The 20112-nt window shown below is 43.7% G+C and overlaps 1 protein-coding gene across 1 annotated transcript; it reads right to left on the reverse strand.

Annotated features, from left to right (window-relative positions):
* Positions 1–1131: 1131 nt before the first annotated feature.
* HEATR3 (HEAT repeat containing 3) lies at positions 1132–17440 on the reverse strand. The gene is made up of 15 exons (XM_053400200.1): positions 17196–17440; positions 15724–15896; positions 14379–14466; positions 13689–13801; positions 13027–13136; positions 11933–12073; positions 11029–11309; positions 9547–9637; positions 9209–9360; positions 8004–8086; positions 6737–6873; positions 5502–5590; positions 5032–5175; positions 4750–4926; positions 1132–2004 (listed from the first exon to the last, which is right to left on the reverse strand). The coding sequence occupies exons 1-15, from the start codon at positions 17310–17312 to the stop codon at positions 1891–1893; spliced, it is 2010 nt and encodes a 669-aa protein (XP_053256175.1). The 5' UTR covers positions 17313–17440; the 3' UTR covers positions 1132–1890.
* Between the last annotated feature and the right edge of the window lie 2672 nt (positions 17441–20112).

Consider the following 20112-nt stretch of genomic DNA (forward strand, 5'->3'; position numbering starts at 1 on the left):
GTGTGTACAATCCTTTGCTGTACGGAGGGTGCAGTGCAGAGGATCCAGGTGAGTGATACACCAGGGCATGGCCACTCGAAACCTCAATTCACCTGACCACATGTGGCATCCTGCTTGCAGACATCCCCACGGAACCTCGTTGGACATTGTAGGAACAGGATTCTGGAGCAGATGGGCCTTTGGTCTGACCCAGCAGGGCTCTTCGGATGTTCATACATGCATGCTGCACACCTGTCAGGAGCCAGCAGAACTGCGTCACAGAATGAGACCTGTGCTAGTTGATGCCTTGGTAGAAGAGGCAGCTTTAAAGCTGGACACCCTGTGAGCTGGGTAAGGCAGGAAGAATGCCAGCACAGCATACAGTATTCTCTTTCCTGGAGCTTCCATGGCCTCCCGTCCACAAACGGAGGCCAGAATTATACTCCAGCTAATATATTGTTGTATGAGCTTCTGAAGGAAATACCCTTTTTCATCTGATGCTGCTGGAAGTAGTCACTTGCCTACGAAAGCCGACATTCTACATACACATATTTATGGTAACAAAAGGTGCCGCACGACTCTATTGCTCAACATGGCTAACCTGCTGCTTTCTGTTAATGCCTGCTTTCAATCCACTTAATCGACTCGAAGGAAATCTCGAGCTGGTTTTGCGCTATCTATATTTTCCCAACTGTTCAGCAAACACATTTCAAGGTGACAGGTGTGGGTGACTTTGCAGAGTGACAACAGTCACACCTGTTGTAGCTGCTCAACAGTAGCAGTCGGTAGCAATCTATCATTTATATAGCCCAGGCTGGAAAAATCCCAAGCAAGGCGCTGCCTAGAAAAGGAGATGCTGGAAATATTTTTCCAACCTTGCGTACAGCTGGCACCTATAGGATCAAAACTGGTACTTAGGGAGGGCTCCCCCACCTGCTAGTCTGAGCCTGATACATATGGCAAAGAGTATATTACAGGTTGAAAGAATCTTGGTATGTTTTTGCAGTGCAGTTAGCTAATATGTAGTTGGCACAAAGCCACCCCTAGGCTAAAGCCACTTGGGTCTAATCCACAAGAATATTAAGTGTATTAAAGTAGATCAACTTAAAAGCAAATATTGGTTTTTCAGGGAATTATACCCTCAGAGCAGTCTATAAAAGCATACCTTTTTAATAGTCTTCCAACATAAATTAAATTCACATTTCCTTTGCAGAACAATGCTTTTGTACATGGCACGCATGTATATTTCCACACAATGAAAATAAAATCCAGAGATTTCAAGCCAGTACCAATGTAATAGTCTAGATTTTTTAACCATGGTTAAGAGAGTGGGAGTACTCCACAGGCTTGCGCATGCTCCCTCACTTCCCTTTTAATGTCTGCACCAATGTTAACATTAACCATGATTATATCAAATCAGAGCTGGCAGCCATGGTTAGAAGTTGGTGTGCAAACTCCGGTTTGAGCTAACCATGGCCCAACACTACCCTCCAATTATCTCTGAAAAGTGGGGCAGGGAGGAATGCCATGTGATGAAATAGGGAGAGTGGAAGGAAAGCAAGATCTTCCCAATCTTCTAATGATGGCTGGAAGACTAGGAATATTACATTAGGCCTTCAGCAGAGCTTACTCCTAAAATCTGATGCTGGTTCTTGAGAAACTGATGGGTGACATATACTTTTTACCAGTATTTAAGGGCACATTCTGGCTACTGTCAACACTGAATCAAAATCAAATGATGCGGCACTTACGGATGCTGAATCCAGTTTTAACAGCTCCATAACTCCACAATTTCTTAACTCTCCTGCCACCAATCACTGCAAGGTGCTATAGAAAAATCCCAAGCTAAAGTATTTAACAAACAATAATAAAAATATAGCTTTACAGTCTTTTTTTTCTATTCAAAAATTATTATTTTCTCTCCAATTTCTCTTGATAGGCAATGAATCTTCTTAAGTTCAGTTTCACATTGTCAAGCACACATAATTGATCTGAGCTGTACTGTCCTTTCCCTTCTTTCCGCATCTGCAATTCAAAAGGGGGAAAAAAGACAGATGTATTATGCTGAAATTCTACAAGAGAGGAATCCTAAACCATCCAAAAACAAACAAGCAAACAAACAAACAAAAACCCACAGTCCTCCTCTGCAAAAGGAGATGCTGTATGCAGTCCTTTCAAAACTAGGGCATTGATGTCTCTTGCCCAAGGTAACAAGTTGGAGTGGATGGCAAGAATAACTAAATTATCTTCACTCACTCAGATATCATAGTAGTTTAAGGGTCACAAGCTTAAAATGGGCAGTGCTCCACCAACAGGGATTTAGTTATTTATTAAAAATATTTCTATTCCGCTATTCATAAAAAATTGGAGCAGTTTACAACAATTATACATAGAACCATACAGTAAAAAGTTAAAAATCAGAAAAAAGCTATTATGGAAAGATGTATTCTCAATTGCCTGTATAAATCCGACAGAACAGAAATGTTTCCAGCAGGCATTTAGAAGTCGGAAGAGAAGGTGTCTGCTGAATCTCTAGTGACAAAGTGTTCCACAGGACTGGGCTGAGGACACTAAAGCAGAGCTTTCCAAACTTTCCACGTTGGTGATACACTTTTTAGACGTGTATCATTTCACAACGCAGTAATTCGGTTTTATTAGCAAACCAGAGGTTAAATCAACCCTTTTCTAGCCCCGGGAGGAGCACAGGGAGCATTTGTGTGACGCGCCAACACACTAACATGTCGCGACACACAATTTAGTAAGCTCTGCACTAAAGGCTTGGTTTCTTGTTACGGTCAAATGAGCCTCACCAACACAGGGAATGTCCAACAGTGCTCCCTGCAGATGATCTCAGTGATCAAGGTGGGCTATAAAACCATGGAATAAATAATAATCATAATCCTGGTGAGCACTCCCTCCCTCTGATAATTCAACACTTTAGGTGGTATCCAATGCTAGTCCTACTCAGCGGAGACCTACTGAAGTTAACACACATGATTTACTTTCATTAGTTGAAGTTGGTCTAATCTCAGTACCTCTTAGGGGGCTACAACCCAAGCGGCAGACTCACATATGTACAATGCTCAAATATCAGGACCAGCTCCAGGTTTGAGGGGGCCCATAGTAGAAGGCCCTCTGTTGGGTCCCCTCCTAATCAATGGAGCTCTTCTGTGTAGGTGAGTCTTAGTGGAATCATCTGATGTCATCAGCAACAGACAGCACTGGGCAGCTGAAAGTCGCCTTTTAAAATTTTCCCATAATGCCCTAGTGTAGGCATTATGGGAAATTAAAACGACAGCTTTTAAACCAAGCTGGTCACTGCTGATTACAGTAGCTGATTGTGGGTGGGTTTTTGTTTCTGTTTCAAGAAGGGCTCAGGACAGGCACCAGAGTTGCGCCTACAGGGATGCTGAGGCCTCAACAGCTGTCGTGTGCTGATCCTAGGGCTTGCTTGCTACTTTTGTCATGGATAACTTGCAACCAAGGCCACAACCACACCATCCATTCAAAAGCCACTCTTATACCACTTTAAACAGTCATGGTTCCCTCAAAGAACCCTGGGAACTGTAGTTTGTTCAAGGTCTCCTAGCAACTCTCCATACTCTTAAACAAGTTACAGTTTCCAGGAATCTTTGTGGGGGCTGATGGTTTGCTGCTTTGAATAGATGGTTTAGATGTGAACTGAATGTGTGAACTCCCACCACTGATTAGGCCGGTGTCGATTGATAGGAAAGGTCTGGAAGTGCTGGATGATGTGTGCTAGCTCATTCACACATGCGCAAGTCTTTACTTGACCTTAAGAACATAAGAACCACCTGCTGGATCAGGCCAATGGCTCATCTGGTCCAGAGTTCTGTTCTCACAATGGCCACCCAGATGCCTAAGGATAACTTGCCAGCAGGACCCGAGCACAAGAATACTTTCCCCTCCTGTTGCTCCCAGCAACTAGTATTCAGAAGCGACTCTCCCCGCCTCAGTGATGAACACATAGGTGCGCACTCAACCCCTTAGTCCTTTCTCCTCCTTGGAGAACCCACACTAGTACACTTTGACTCGGCAAACTAGGAAATGACTAAGCAGCATCTGTCTCCCAGGCTGGCAGACAAGCTCCTTCCTTGTGTTCCAGAGCAACATGTTCTCTGGGGCTGGCAGGTACAGCACTGCAATTATTTCTCAGACGATGCCTTTGCATTAACCCCTCAAAACCTAAAATTCAATCCTCACAAAAAGCCAAATTCTCCGAGATTCCAAACAGCTAGCACTGGCCTGACCTAATAAAAACCACCTGGTCATCTTCAATAACCTCTGTTCAGCTGTGAAAGAAGCACACACTGATTATCTGAGCAAAACTAGGCAAGTTTGTCTTAAGAGCAACATGACACTGAAGAAGGACAGACCCGAAGAACGGCTCTCATGAGATGCCGACAAGGAGCTGGGTCAGGTCTATGACGACAGATGGGGCTCAACAAAAAGAGAAGGGGGGAAACCAAACACCTTCCTTTCTCACCGCTAGCATTCTAACACTTCTATCCCCTTCACAACATTGACTTGCCTCCATCTTTGGAGAGATATTATTGAACCAATGAAGACTAGAAACTTGCTCTCTCATTTTTTCCCCTCAACAAGGATTATTTTTTTTTAGGTATTCAACATGAATCTTGGATGCAACTGCCGTAAAGACAAGTTTTCCCAACTGGTGGCATTAGTGAAGTCACAAACCCTATTAGTGTTTCAAGTACTTCCCTCTCACAGTGAATAAAATAGGCTTACCCGCGATTTGAAAACTGGCTGGAATTCCTTAAGTGAATATAACAACTTTATTTGCTCTCCTGCCTTTTCGGCTTCTTTACCGTCAGCGAACACATCAAAGAGGGCATCCAGAGCTTCCCCCACCACCACAAGGGAAGGATCCTTCGTTGCAACGTCAAGGAGGAATTTCCCAATCATCTGAAATGACACAGAAACAGGTACCCCAAAAATCACTACAGATCTTACAAGCAGTAATGTCATTGCCAGAAGTGAGAGATAGGTATTTCCATACAGAAGTTTTACCTTTAGTGTTTCTGCTGTGTCTTCCACCTTGGCCAGCACACTGCCAGCAATTCCTAGAATGCTAACCACGTTTACTCGGACACTAACATTGGTATTCTGAATACCGGCTTCGCACAAAGTCATCAGCTGCTCAGGAGACATGCTCTGTTTAAAAGAATAAAAATTGGGACTGGTGAGGGGAAGAGATAAAACACTCAGCATCCAAGTTGTTTAAAAGCAAATGTCAAAGAACATTTTTTAATTCAAGTGTTTAAGGGATCAAACATATAAAAGTGGAGGGCTAGCACCTCAAGCTACTTACAAACAGGTTGCACAGAAGCAATGGATATAGACAAAAAAAGCACTCTGTACATGTTTGGAGACACTGGCTGCACGTTAGGAGAACAGCCTTTCCATACTTCTCCTTCACCCAGTTTTCTCAGTTCATCCCCCTTCTGGCACCTCCACCCCTGGGAAAAAAGCAGTCTCACCTGAGATATATTATTAGACGCCAACGTTTGCAAAAGGGCTCGCAAGGCGCTGGTTACAGCTTCCAGGAATTCAATTTCCTTTGAAAATTCTGCACAAAAGGAAAAAATCCCAATGAAGTTGTTCAGGGCTTGAAACCCAAGAAGTTACACACGCTTACATGGAGGCAAATTTCGTTGAGATAAACACATATGGTATCTGGGGAAATGTTGGTGATTCTCAACACTCTTTAATTCTTTCGAGTAGCGCCCCACATTACAGAGGTTCAGCATTTGTCTACACACTTTTGCCATCCCCACCTCATCGCAATCTCGTCCCCAAATTAACCAGCTCTAGGCAAAAGCTCTTGGCAAAAGGACAACCATTTGACAAGGTCTTCAAGAAACTATGCCTAATCAACATTGGCTATAGTTATCAATGATTCATTGATAAAAGACTTTCAGCTGGGTTTGTGGTGCTCTAAGGCAGTCAGCTAGTTTTTTAAGTTTATGCTCCACAAGTTTAAATAAGGAGGTTTTGTTGTTGTTGTTGTTTAGTCGTTTAGTCATGTCCGACTCTTCGTGACCCCATGGACCAGAGAACGCCAGGCACAGGAGGCTTAGAACACCTCAAATATGGGTGTTGATGGAGAACGTCAGTAAGAGAGATTCCCACTGTGGGAAACAAGAGTTGGGCCTTTGGACTTCTCCTGTAGGGGTCTTCTTCTGTTCTGTTGTCCCCAGGCTGCGTAACTCCCTGCCCCAGGACATCTGTGTGGCTTCCTCCTTGATAGTGTCCAGACTTCAACAGGACTCTGATCTGGCTGCCATCCAGTATGTCCTCGCTCTCGGTTTTCCTCCAGAATTGTTTGCCTACTGTGTTATGCTGTTTTTAGGGTGTGTGTCTATCATTCTTAATTGTACTTTTCTTGCTTCTTTCACTTCTCATATTCATTTTATTGTATGGCCATTTGAATTCCAGTTTTAAGTGTTCTTCACAGATACATCATGGACTGCTAGAATGAAGCTTCACAGACCACAGTTTGAGAAACCCTGCTGTAAATAAATTTAAAAAACCCCATACTGCCCATGTGTAAACCAGCACGATGTACGGAAATACAATAAAAGTGGGATGCTGGTAGCAACTGTGAACAGCAGTGGGATGTGGGGTGGGGGAAGGAGAAGCAAAAGGAGAGAAATATGAAGGGAAAGGGCAGAGATTTGCTGAGGTAGCCATGACCGTAGCACATGAAACACACCTGGCTGAGAAAATATTAACTGGGACAGGTGCTGGGAGAGTGACTGAAGGACTGAAGCACCCCCAAGACATTCCACATCAGACACCAACAAAATGCTGTGGAGACAGGTCAGGGCTCTATACTGGACCATGTTCAACCTGTAAGAAAATGGAACATTCAGCACAGCCCCTAATCAAGAGCCGTAAAGCAGAGAAGAGGAACACCAACAGTACAACCCCCAATCAAAAGAATGGATCTTCCAACCCCCATTTTCCTAGGGGTCATACGGCTATGTGCTCCATCATGGATTGCCAGCCTTTTTGAGCCAGTGGAATTTTGTGGGTGTTAGCCACAAAATGGTTCCTGTGGAGATATGGGAAACGACAAAATGGTTGCCGGGGGGAGCCATGTTCTAACACAAAATGGCTGCCATTGAGGTATGGCATAATGGCTGCCACATCTAAAATGGAAGAAAAAGAGAGAGACATGCCTGTCCTTTCAGGGACAATGCTGTACTCAATCACAGGGGGCTCTGGGAACCCCTCCTCTATTCAGAACAGACGGGAGAAAGGGTGTCCAACCCCAGCCTCCACTGAAATGTGGGCATGCTTAAAGGGATGTGTTTAAAGTAGGAAAGGGTGAGACAGTGCAAATAAGAAATGAACAACAGAGCAGCCCCTTATATATTGCCAATGTCCTGCATTCTGTGCAGTGGAACCAAGCCTGTGGAACTCCATCCCAATTGAGATTATACAGGCACCTTTCTTGCTGAACTTTCTTGCTGAACGTAACTATGACTTTCTTGTTCCAGCAGGCATGCTAAAGTAGTGCTTAGTTTTGTGATAAATTTTCAGTCCCCTTTTTGTGGATTGTTTTTATGTACCCTACATAGAAAACTGAATAATTAAGTCATACATAAATGCTTTTTATAAATTTCAAGAATCTCCCCCCACCCAAAAAAAACCACCTCAAGTGTTTTCAAAGGGTTGGGGGGGGGGGGAGAGGAAAAAATAACTGAAGTGCAGCAATACAGGTCACTGAAATAGACTGTTTATATATATATAAAGTGACGACCATGAAATAGGCAAGTGCTCAGATGTTCAAGTGACAGTTCTTAAATAACAAAAGTGCTCTTGTCTTAATGGAAAAGAAAAAATCCCCGTCTAGTCCCAGTTCTTTTTTTCAATAGCAGTGAGTCTGGATCCTATTGGAAACCCCACAAATGAGGAAACACATTGCTTTCCTAATAATATGATTGGAAACATAACAAAAGTGAATTAACTCCTACTTTTTAATAAGTGGCTTCCAAGCTGGACTGCGCATGCAGACTTCAACAGCAACACTGTTGGGAAACCCAGTTTTTTCAAGTATCTAGGAAAAGAAAAAGGCTGTTATGCTTCACCACCACCAAGTACAAAATTCAAATTCCTAAGAACACCAGCTTTCCTTAAAAAACAAAATATGTTTCCAGTCCTTATGGCTGCAAAGAAGTGCAAGGGCAACAGTTTTAATGGCAGGATAAATTATGCAAAATATGCAATTTTTCTTGCTTTGCAAAATTTGCAATTCATACAGGTTGTGGAATTGAGCATTTCTTGCTTTGACGCAGAATTTCAGTGCTTTACTGCACAAAGCCTTGATAATCTTCACAACAGTTATGTTAGCATCCTTGACTTCAGGAAAGAACATTCAGGACAGGTAAAAGAAAGTTCTTTTTTGCACAGCACATAGTTAAACAACGGAATACCTGCAGGAAGCAGTAATGGCTACCAATTTTGATAGCTCTAAAAGGCAAATTCATGGAGGAAAAGGCTATGCTCTGCCTCTACAGATGGAAGCAGTAATGCTTCTGAACACCAGTTGCTGGAAACCACCAGAGGAGAGAGTGCTGTTGTACTCATATCCTGTTTGTAGGTTTCCCATAGGTATCTGGTTGGCCACTGTGTGAACAAGATGATGGACTACAATCATATAATTGTAGTTGGAAGATACCCCAACTGTCATCTAGTCTGCTTAAACCTCTGCTTAAAAACCTCCAGTGAAAAGTACACGAATGAAGGTGAGTTTTACCACCAGAAAGTTCTTCCTCATGTTTAGTCAGAATCTCCTTCCTTGTAATTCAAATTCTTTGGTCTGGGCATTACTCTCTGGAACAGCAGAAAACCTCCAATCTAGAATACTTCCTTGCCTCCAGTGAAGGATACTTCCTTGCATTTCCCCTCCAACAGCCAGCCAATATTTTGCAGCCACCATTGGGTTTTCTTTTTCTGGAGGCGGGAAGTCCCACCCCAAAAGGGATTTTGTCTTCCTAATACCTACTTTACCAAAAGATACATAGGTAGACTTCTTTCTATGAAAAGTGAACCACAACTCCACATCCCAGTTTCACAAAAGCACTTTTCCAGAAATGCAATTCCACAGAACTTAACTGGTCACGTGATCATCTGGACCCTGGCACACAGGTGGGGTGGGGAGGGAAGAGGAGGACTCTACCTTCTTGGGAACAAGGTGGTTCCGAAGTGCTGTGTGCAGCTCAGCCGAAAGGCACAGGGGTGACAGAAGCTTCCCACCTTCGTTGTAGTTGTCCATAAAGGCGTCGCTTTCATCGCTACTGGATAACTCTTCCCATTCGTCATCGGAGGGGTCTGAAAACATGCAGTTGTGGCATTAAAAAAAATCTCAACGGGATCATTTGTTCAAAGTGGCATGGTACTGCTTTAAATGTATAGTGCAGACAGGGCCAGAGAGAGAGGGTTTTTGTTGGGGTTTTTTTACAAGAGGAAGGAAACAGAAGCCCAGATACCACCTGAGCAAAAGGGCAACAGAAATACCTTCATTGCAGCACATGTTAACAATGATTTCCAGGGCTGTCTGCTGAGCTAAGAGTAAAGCTGCCACCTGCTTCACCTCCTGCTTACTGCCCTACAAAGCAAATAACACAATAAGTATTTGATATACCAGGTCATGCTATTTGTCCATTTGTTTTATTTATTTAAAGGCATTTCTAAACAACTTTCTGTAAAAAAATTAATAAATCTCTGCATGGTGTACGCTGTGTACAGTATAAAAACAATATCCATTAGCACAAAAATGCCACCTAAAACCAATAAAATTAGCATAAAAACAAATAAAACAGCCTGATTCAGAGGTAACGGAGAAATAAGAGCCTCAAATCGCCAGATGGTTGCTTCTAGTGGCTTTGTGTATGTGTATATAAATAACAGCATTCAGCATTCAGGATAGAATAATGTCCTGCAGGACTCCACAGTACGACTGCCATGGGTAGACACATAATTCCCTCAATGCGAGGCCACACCACACATTTAAAGTGTCATGATACCACTTTAAATAGTCATGGCTTCCCTTCAAAGAATTCTGGGAGCTGTAGTTTAATGGGACCCATCCCATTTCCACCCCAGTTCTACAATTCCCAGAGTTCCCTGTGAAGAGGGACTGACTGTTAAACAACTCACGAATTGCAGCTCTTTAAAGGGAGTAGAGGCCACCCAACAATTCTCAACACTCGTACCAAACTACATCTCCCATTTGGAGGAAGCCATGACTGTTTAAAGTGGTATCATGGCACTTTAAATGTATGGTGTGAATGTGGCCCTAATCTTAGAACCTGGACCCATAGGAAGGAGCGATGCCAGTGCAACACAGTGCCACCAACTCATATGTCACAGAGACAGTGGCCCTATCTGGCACTGGGTTACCTACCTCCAAGCATAGCCAACATGGGGCCTACCAGATGCAGTTGGATTACAACTCCCATCAGCCCCAGGCAGTATGGCCGATTTACTTATTTATTTTATGTGCTCCTTCATATTTCAATAGAAATCCTTAAGCAGTTTACAAATTCTACCCCCCAAAAAAAGAATCAATATAAGAAACACAATACAAATCCCACATTCAGCAGCAAACTGTACTACCAATCACCATCATCTTACATTTTAGGTGATGTGAATAAATAAACCTTTCAACAATGAACACAAAGAACTACCAGAAAAGCAAACTGTGTACAAACGATACATAAAAATGCTATATAATTACAATTTACAAATTTCAGAAATATTACCCACAAAGCATGTAATATTACCCCCAAAAAAGCACTTAATAGAATCACCAAATTGGCAGAGGTTGATGATGCTTTAAAATTTTTTTACCACCCTTCACCCTACACTCAGTTCCTTTAGAAAAGTGAAACACCCCCACCCCCAAAATCGTGTAAACAGTACTGGTTTTGTATGTGTTTTTTTCCATCAGAGAAAGTCTGGCTTGCAACATCTAGGGCTAAGATCAGCCACACTTACCGGAAGTAGATCTGAAATGTCACTTTCTTGTTTGGTGGCTCCTTTAGGAGTTTCCTCCATCTCCTCATCGTTATTAAGTATTGAGATGTCCCCATCGCCCAGATTTCCCTCAGCCTCTGGTTCAGCTGAGCTTTTCAACCTTTCCACTTCCACTTCCTTCATCTGAATAATCATCTCACCAGCATCAATGGCTAAGCACTCTGAGAAAATCTTCAGGATGGCATTCATGGTGCTTGCCTGGCTACCAGATGGCAGGGTGTTCCTTATATTCCAAGTGACACCTTAAACAAGAAAGAGATTAACATAGATAGAAGCCATAAACCCTGGTTATAGTATCTGCGGAGCAAATAAAGTGCAAGTGCTCCTCCATGAAAAACAACTCCTTGCATATAGAAAATCACCCAGGAGAAGAGTTCTAGGCTAGCTATCTCCCTGACATTCTAATTTTCTTAATGCGGGGAGTTCCCACATTGGAGAATATCCAAAACACTTGCAATTTCCCCACCTGCCAGAAGGCACTCAAGTCCACGAACAGCTGCTATCACATCATTCTGATGAATATGCAGATCAGGAAAGATAAAGATGAGGTACAAATATTGTATCTGCCCTTAGGTGAACTGGAACCCAAATCCTTGAAAGTGCCTCCACCCATACCTTATGACCTGAAATCTGGGATGAGGGGCCCTGCTTGTGATCACATTGGTAGGAATGGCTCCAAGACAGGGCCTTCTTTGTGGTGGGACCCCAGCTATGGAACTCCCAGGGAAAATCAGGCAGTCCTCCTCTTTAATGGCATTCAGGAGAAGGGAGAGCAGATGTGACTATCATGAAGGGACCCTGCACTTCTGAATTTCCCATTACGCTACTGCCACAACACAGTACTCATTACCCAGTTGAAACCTACCTGCCACCAGAGTCCGTAAAAGAATGTCCTCCATGCCTTTCTCTGATGATAATAAGATCATTTCCAGAACTTGGTGTGCAGAAGAATCAAAGGACGACAGCAGGTCTGGATTATCTTCTGTCACAGCCTGTAAACATGATGCTGTGGAGATAGAAGAAAGCATTTAAACTGAGACTGCAATTCCAAGATGTCACTCATTAAAACACATCTGTCAAGATAACCTTACCCATATATGCCCACTCAACCAATTCAATCTGTGGAGCTGTCACTTTTACAAGTGCCATACAGCATTCTTTCTGCAAAGAATTCTGTAAAGAAATTGATCCTTCAGTGAGGCAGCAGCTACACTCCCTGCCCAATGACATAAGGCAGCTGCTTTCTCTGTACTGTTTCTGGAGCATCCTAAAATATTTTGTTTGTTTGTTTGTCTGTTTAGGTAAGACTTACATGTATTTTAATATACCATATTATTTCATAATGTATATTTTTAAGCTGTTGATTTTATTTATATTGGGGGGAATTAGCTTAACTTGTTTTTGCCTTTCGAGTTCCATCAGTAATTTTAATAGTTGTATTTTATATTTCATGTCTAATGCTTAAAGGTTTGTAACAATTAAGCAGTATACAAATGCTGCTAAAGAAGAAATAAAACAGTATGAGTTTCTTCAGTTGCAACAGGTTTCTGCCAACCACAGCTCTACCTGTGGAACTGGAATTCAATACAGTGGTACCTTGGGTTAAGAACTTAATTCGTTCTGGAGGTCCATTCTTAACCTCAAACTGTTCTTAACCTGAGGTACCACTTTAGCTAATGGGGCCTCCCGCAGCCGCTGTGCCGCCGGTGTGCGATTTCTGTTCTCATCCTGAGGTAAAGTTCTTAACCCGAGGTACTATTTCTGGGTTAGCAGAGTCTGTAATCCGAAGTGTTTGTAACCCGAGGTACCACTGTACCAGCTTGCTGAGAGGCTCTGGAGGATGTGTTTGCCCAGAAACCCCAGAACCAGTGGACCTGAGAGAGTTTCATATCTGCAAGAGACACCTGACAGAGGCTCTCTGTGGCTGAAAACCTCCCATAAACATGTCCCTTTACTCACCCACTGCGATAGCCAAGTCCACGTTTTTGCGAAATCTCTTCAGATACTGGAGCACAACATCCAAGCAACCTTGTTTGTTGAATATAGAGACCGCTGTACTGTTACATTCACTAACAAAGACACAAAATGATCTTTAGCAAACCAGCTTGGCAAGCACATTGAAAACTTAATTTTAAAAAAAATATATGTTTCTTTGATCCTGGAACAAAGAAAGCAATGTAAGGCTAAACCACATTTTAGCATTGCAAGGAAATACCAGTGTGTACGCTCCCTCTTCACCTCATGACCTCTTTTAAAGCCATGTAGGTAGGTGGCCATCACTGCTTCCTGAGGGAGTTCCATAGCTCAACCACCATGCGCAGTCTGCACCCCACCAACCAACCTTCCACCTGCCTTCTTATTTACAAAGAGTGCAGGGGAAGGCCATGCCTGACAGTTTCTCCTTGGTCTTGGCGTTGCGCCTTTGTAGTACTCAGCAGGGGACAAGGATGGATACAAAACTAGAATTAGCTGCCTCTGCCTCTCACTGGTTCTGGCTCTAGCTACTGTGGGTCTCCTTGCTTTCCATCACACCAATCTCAGTGAGCAGCAGCCACCATGGCCAGTGGGGCCGTCAGAATTGGACCCAGCTCCGACACCAAGTATTTCAAGATGGCGCTCACCAGACATTCCAGAGGAGGTTTACAGCCTCGTTGGCAATATCTTCCATACAGTTCTTGTGTGTATCTTTGATTTCCTTCAGAGAGCCGTTGCTCTCCTCAAGTCCTGCTCGACACTGCATTGCAAGATGGGTTATGAAAAGCGGGGTGTAAAAGCAGAACAAATCAGAGCAAACACCTAGTGGCAAGAAGGCATTAGAGCCATGTTCACACCACACATTTAAAAGCACTATAGTACCACATTCCTGAGGTACCCTGGAAAATATAGCTCTGGGAGGGGAATAGGGGCCTCCTAACAACTCTCAGCACCCGTAACAAACTCCAGCTCCCAGAATCCTTTGGGGAAAGCCTTGACTGTTTAAAGTAGTATCATAGCACATGGTGTATATAATTTTAGAACCCATCCAATTTTTGTGATTTTAAGTTGTTTTAAACCAGGGGTCAGCAACCTAAGGCCCATGAGCTGGAAGCTGCCCGCAGAGGTAATTTGACCGGCCCCCGAGCCGCCCCCGAATTGAGTTGCCCACTCGCGCGCTGTGCTAAACCAGATGCTGGACTAGATGAGCACTGTTTGGTCAGTGCCGTATGAAAGCAGCCTAAGGCTGACTAGTGAGTTGATGGTGGAGGTAGGATTTGAAATGGGAGCTTCCTGGCTCACTGCTCAGTTCTTTCACCACCATGCTGGCTACATACCTCTTTCAACAAAGCTACAAGAGGAGTCATGATATCTTTAGTGACCATGTCGTCGCAGACGTCGAATCCTCCACAAGCACTGAGATTTCTGTAACACAGCCAAAAACTTTGGGTTCAGATTCTTGTTAAAATAAGTTATAACGGATTAAGGTTTATTATTATCATCATCATCTGTAGCAACAACAATACATAATCAGAAAAAATTCAACTAAAACAAGAACCAAAAGTTTTGAACAACAGATGGGTACATTGTCACTTGAGTGGTACAAAACATTTAGATATAAAATAGTATTCTATTAAACTTCGGCAAACTATGCTGCTGCTGTTAGTCTCTTGGGCCTCTGCAAAGTAACAGAAAATCTGGTTCTTGCTATCAAGCAAGTGGGATCTGCAACAAAATACTGCAGTGTCAAATGTTTATTCAGGGTACCTGCCCCTCCATTACATCCCTGCCCCCCATATTGTTGGTGTTCTGTCCACACTGCACTCAGTCTCACTGGGTCATTTTGGGAAGTTTTTTCTGAGGTTCTCCCCCCAAAAAGTTTATTTTGCTCTTCTACAAAAACCTTGGGGTTCCTCCTACATTGCTTGCACCTCCCCTTTATCCATGAATGCTACTCTTTTAGTTATAGAGCTCGTAGCCTGTATATTTGAAACAGAATGATGATAAACAGGGGAAGATAAGGAACAAGATTGAATATAAAAGGGAAGCGAGATGGGGGAAGGATGGGCTTATGTGCTTGTCACTGGGCATGGAGACTATTTGCCTCAAAGCAACAACTGCTGTGATCTAATACTCTTATCTACCAAAGGCTACAATGGTTTCTGTCCGGGGGACATATTGGTATAACCAGACCAATCAGAGAAAGCAATACTGAGCTAGATGGACCAACAGTCTGACTCAGTAGAAGGCAGTTTTCTATGTACCTAAGGGGTGTGCTCTTTACACCATGGAATTCACCTATGAAATGTATCACCACTTAGATGGCTAAAAAAAAAAGAAAAGGATTATACAGATTCATCAACTGCTAATAGCCATCACTAAATGGAGTCTCGTCGTTCAGGGATAGTATATCTCAAAATACCATGTGCTGAGGACAACAGCAGGGAAAGGCTCATTATCTCCATTCCCTGATTTGGTTGCCTTCTGTAGCATCTGGATGGCTTTATGGTGTGACTGAACAAGACATGGTCTTATGCATTTAAGTGTGGGTGTGTGTGTGGGGGGGGAAACAGATGCTCATGAATTCTCAGAGCCCACCACCCACATGCCCTCCTGAGCATGCTTTAAAACACTGCTTTCTTCGTGGTCTGTTCTTCCAGCTTGCCACCATTTCTAACTCACCGAAGAGCTCCTGCCGCTGTCTCTCGAACTGCCAAACTCTTATCGAGCAGCATGGGACCCAAACACCGGACAACATCCCTCTGCAGAAAAGCTGGGATTGTTTGTTTCTGCTGCAAGAGTTTGGAGATGCTGGCACAGGCAAATTCTCGCATGTCAGCGCTGGGGTGTTGAAGCTAGAAAGAGGCACACACGAGGGAGGTTAGAACACCACAGGGTGGGAGACACCGACAGATTTTATTTATTTTCTATACTGCCCTTCATTCATGGTGCCCAGGGCAGTTTACAATATAAAAGCTCAAAAATACACACCATAGCGACAAACAAAAACAATAACCCCACACACAGAGCGTTTAAAAAGCCATGAATTATTTGATTAGCCAAAGGCCTGGGAGAAGAGAAATATTTTTGCCTGGTGCCTAAGGATATGTAATGAAGGCACCAGGCGAGCCTCCCTGGAGAGAGCATTCCACAAATGGGGAGCCACAGCAAAAAAGGCCCGTTCTCATGTTGCTGCCCTCCAGACCTATCATGGAGGAGGCACATGAAGAAGGGCCTCAGATGAGGATCGCAGGGTCTGGGTCAGTTCATGAGAAGAGGTGGACATTGACGAATTGCAGCCCTGAGGCGTTTAAGGCTTCATAGGTCAAAATCAGCAATTTGAATCGGGTCTGGAAACTTATTGACAGCCTGTGCAGTCGGGCCAGGACTGGTGTTATATGCTCAAACCATCTTGCTCTGGTGAGCAACCTGGCTGTTGAATTCTACATGAGCTGAAGTTTCCGAACCATCTCTACCTATAATGATTTGCAGTAATATAACCTCATGAGATGAGAAGACTCCCTGTAAAAGACCCTGGTGCTAGGAAAGATTGAGGGGACGAAAGAGGACGAGATGGTTGGACAGCCTAACATGAATTTGACCAAACTGTGGGAGGCAGTGGAAGACAGGAGTGCCTGGCCTGCTCTGGTCCATGGGGTCACAAAGAGTCAGACACAACTAAACAACAACCATAACATAACCTAGAGGTTACCAGAGCATAGACAACAGAATAAAGCACTTTATTCTTTGCAGTAACAACAAGCACCCTAAGAAAAGGTAGGTGGAAGACCGATCTGTCTTGTTCCTCGTGGTTCGTAGTTGAACCCTGTATCTGCCTTTATCAAGAGCTTGCTCTCTTATAGGGCACGAGCAAGCGATCACATTTCAGCTTCACGCCCTTTATCAGAAGCTTCACTCGCTGATTTCTCGGGAGGGGGGAGGGAGCAGGCCAGGTCAGTTAGCAACCTCCATTCAGGCTCCCTTGGAGCGCGCGCAGGAGACCAGGTCGGGTCCTTCCTGGTAAGTTGGCAACCCGAGCTGAAACCCCTTGGCGGGCGATTATGCATGCAGGCGGTTTGCTTTCGCTCTCGGGCTCGGAGAGGGAAGGAGGCGGAATCCGGTTTCTCCCTCCTCCCTCCCCGCCCCGCGCTTACTTTTTCCAGCAACTCCGCGGCCGGGGATCCTGCTCCGGCCTCCCCGTCTTGCACGCTCAGGGTCCCCGCTGGAGAAAACGGCTCGTGGCGGAACCGCTTGGTCTTGCTTTTGCCCATGATCTTTGCAAACCCTGGACGCTTCCACGGCAAGGAAAGCGAGGAGAGGAACCGGGGCGTGTTGGCCTGGCCTTCACCCCCACGTGTGCGGCTTCGGCGCAGGCGCCGCTGCTGCTGCTTCCCCGGGAAACGTCCGCCCCGGACGCGCTTGCACTGGGGGCCGGGCTGCAGCCAGAAGCAGCTGGGAGACGGAGGGAGAAGCATCTCAGCTAAAATAAGCTGGGAAAAGCCTTTTCCGCCAGCTCATCCAGCTGTGTGCTTAACTCCGCAGCACGCTGGTTGGAGTTGAGGGGGCTTGCTCCCAAGTAAGTACTGTACTGATTGCACGGACTTGCAAATAGATAGCACCAGCCGCTTCTACGTAATCATTTCAGGGGTCTTGGAATATTATGTCACACTTCAAGGTGGCATTATTATTATTATTATTATTATTATTATTATTATTTGTTACTACTATTACTTAATTACTTTAATAATTAAGTTTGTATACTGTCCTTCGCCTGAAGATCGCAGGGCTGTTCACAACATAAAAACGAGAACACAAAATACATAACAAAAACCAAAGCAATAATCCTGAGCTTAATGCCTGGTTGAAGAGAAGCGTTTTCGCCTGGCGCCTTAATCACAGGATCCTAGAATGGCAAAGTTGGAAGGCACCCCAGGGCCCACCCTACCCCAGAGAGGTGCCTCCTCCCACTGCCCCACAAGGGCCTGGGAAGCACCCTCTGGTCAGCCCTAGAGGCACCATTCACTTGGGGAGCTGCTGTGCAAGCCTTTGCGAGGCAGAGATGTGAGAGGGCTTCAGAGATGTGAGGGGAAGGAAAGAGGGACAGAGGCTAGTGTTGCCAAACGGCACCCTTGACCATCATTCAAGGCACTGCGGGGTGCCCCAGCACATTGGTTGAAAACCACTGCCTTCTTATAATAATATAATAATAATTTATTATTTGTACCCCGTCCATCTGGCTGGGTCTCCCCAGCCACTCTGGGCGGCTTCCAACAAAGATTAAAAATACATTAAAATGTCACATATTAAAAACTTAAGACTCATACTGACTGTCCTAAGCAATGGAAAGAAAAAAGAGAGGTTTGTGGACAGCAGCCATGGTTTAGCTTTCCGCAGCTTGAAAATTTTTGCAACTTAGGAAAGCCAGACTGCAAAGTTTTTCAGAACGAAGCTGGTGGCAACATGAACCCAAATGCAGAACACTGCTGCATAGGCTTAAAACTGAATAAAAACATTCGCGTTATTAAGGTTTTAGAAGCCCGTGAAACAACGCGTGTTCCCCTCAAGCATATCTTACAGCACAGTGCTATGCACATTTCCTCGGAAGCAAGTTCACTGGGACTTACTCCTAGGAAATCGAGGCCAGGACTGAAGCATTAGTTTCTATTTATGCAGTACGGCAAAGCGAACACTTAAATAATAAATGCAAGCTACTCCCCACAGAAAATAATTAGAAAATGAACGGTCTCTTATACCACATATTAGGTGATCCGCCAGTGTCAGTCTTGGAAAAATCGATGGAATTGTCAGGAAATTCCTTTGTTGCGCAGAAGGAGGAGAAATGATACCCCAAGTTCTCCAGTATATTTGTCTTGATGAGAATCTTTCCCACATATTCCCTGCTGTGAAGTTTCCTCTTCCATTGTCTTGGTTCAAAATGTAAGACTGCAGCAAAGGCTGGGGAAGACTGGCGGTTTCAGTTATCCAGAAGGGGAAGGGGAGTGTTCATTTACATGCTTACGGAAAATTAGACATGCCCAGACTAGCCCCTGGGGTTGCATGGGCCTGATTCTGATGAAGATCATTATATCATAACAGCCGTAAAATTCAAATAAGAATAAACACTTTGTAAAGCTAATATTTTGGTACTAATACATCAAATGTTACATTCCCCCCTCCCAAGATTTCAGAAGTTTATTTTATTTATTATTTCACAATACTTATGTGGTGTTTGATTGTAATAAAACCTCTATGAGGTTTGTGAAAGATAAAATCAAAACAGTAAAATTACCAACAAAAGACTATTAAAAACAGCTATTTAAAAACGTTCAAAAATCAACAGTAAGCATGAAAAGATTAAATGGATGTTAGCATTCTACATTTCTGGATAGGCTTGCATAAACAAAAATGTTTTAAGCAGGTGCCGAAGAGTACAGCGAAGGCTTCTGTCTGATGTCAACAGACAGGGAGTTCCAAAGAGTAGGTGCTGATATCCTAAATGATTGATAGGGTCTCACCCATCAGCAATTGTGTTGCAGCATTCTACATTAAGTACCATTTCCAGATCAAGTACAAGGGAAGCCCCAATCAAATATTGAAGTTACCAATATCTGAACTACTGTGGTCAAGCTGAGTAATTAAACCAGGGGGGTCCCTTAGACTCATACTGACTGTCCTAAGCAATTGGGGGGGGGGGAGTTGTTGAGGCCATAGTTTGGATTTCTGCAGCTTGAAAGTTTCTGCAACTTAGGAAAGCCAGACTGCAGATTTTTTGGAATCAAGCTGGTGGCAACATGAACCCAAATATAGACTGTATAGACTTAAAACTAAATAAAAACAGAACCTATCATGATCTAGAAAAACAAAAATTGAGATTTATGCAATGTTCAAAGGTCTTACATCTTCACATGATCTGTAATTTAGATATTAAAAAGATTTTCAGTACTGTAATACTAAGCATCAAGTCCTCCTTTAGTTGCTTCAGTATCAAAGCATCTAATAACTGCCAATTTAGGTGATTGTTTTCTTGTATGAAGGGGTTGCATGCATGGCAAACAAACCAGAAAGTTTTCC

This window comes from Podarcis raffonei, chromosome 8, assembly GCF_027172205.1.
Source record: "Podarcis raffonei isolate rPodRaf1 chromosome 8, rPodRaf1.pri, whole genome shotgun sequence".
Taxonomy (NCBI): Eukaryota; Metazoa; Chordata; class Lepidosauria; order Squamata; family Lacertidae; genus Podarcis; species Podarcis raffonei.

Bases quoted from the DNA above. Each gene is read 5' to 3' on its own strand.
- HEATR3 (XM_053400200.1), bottom strand. From the start codon at position 17,312: ATGGGCAAAAGCAAGACCAAGCGGTTCCGCCACGAGCCGTTTTCTCCA. The intron at 13,802-14,378 runs GTATGTAGCCAG...CTTGCAATGCAG, and splicing joins TTGTAGCTTTGTTGAAAGAG to TGTCGAGCAGGACTTGAGGA. The intron at 6,874-8,003 runs GTAGGAGTTAAT...ATTTTCTTACAG, and splicing joins TGGAAGCCACTTATTAAAAA to GTTGAACATGGTCCAGTATA.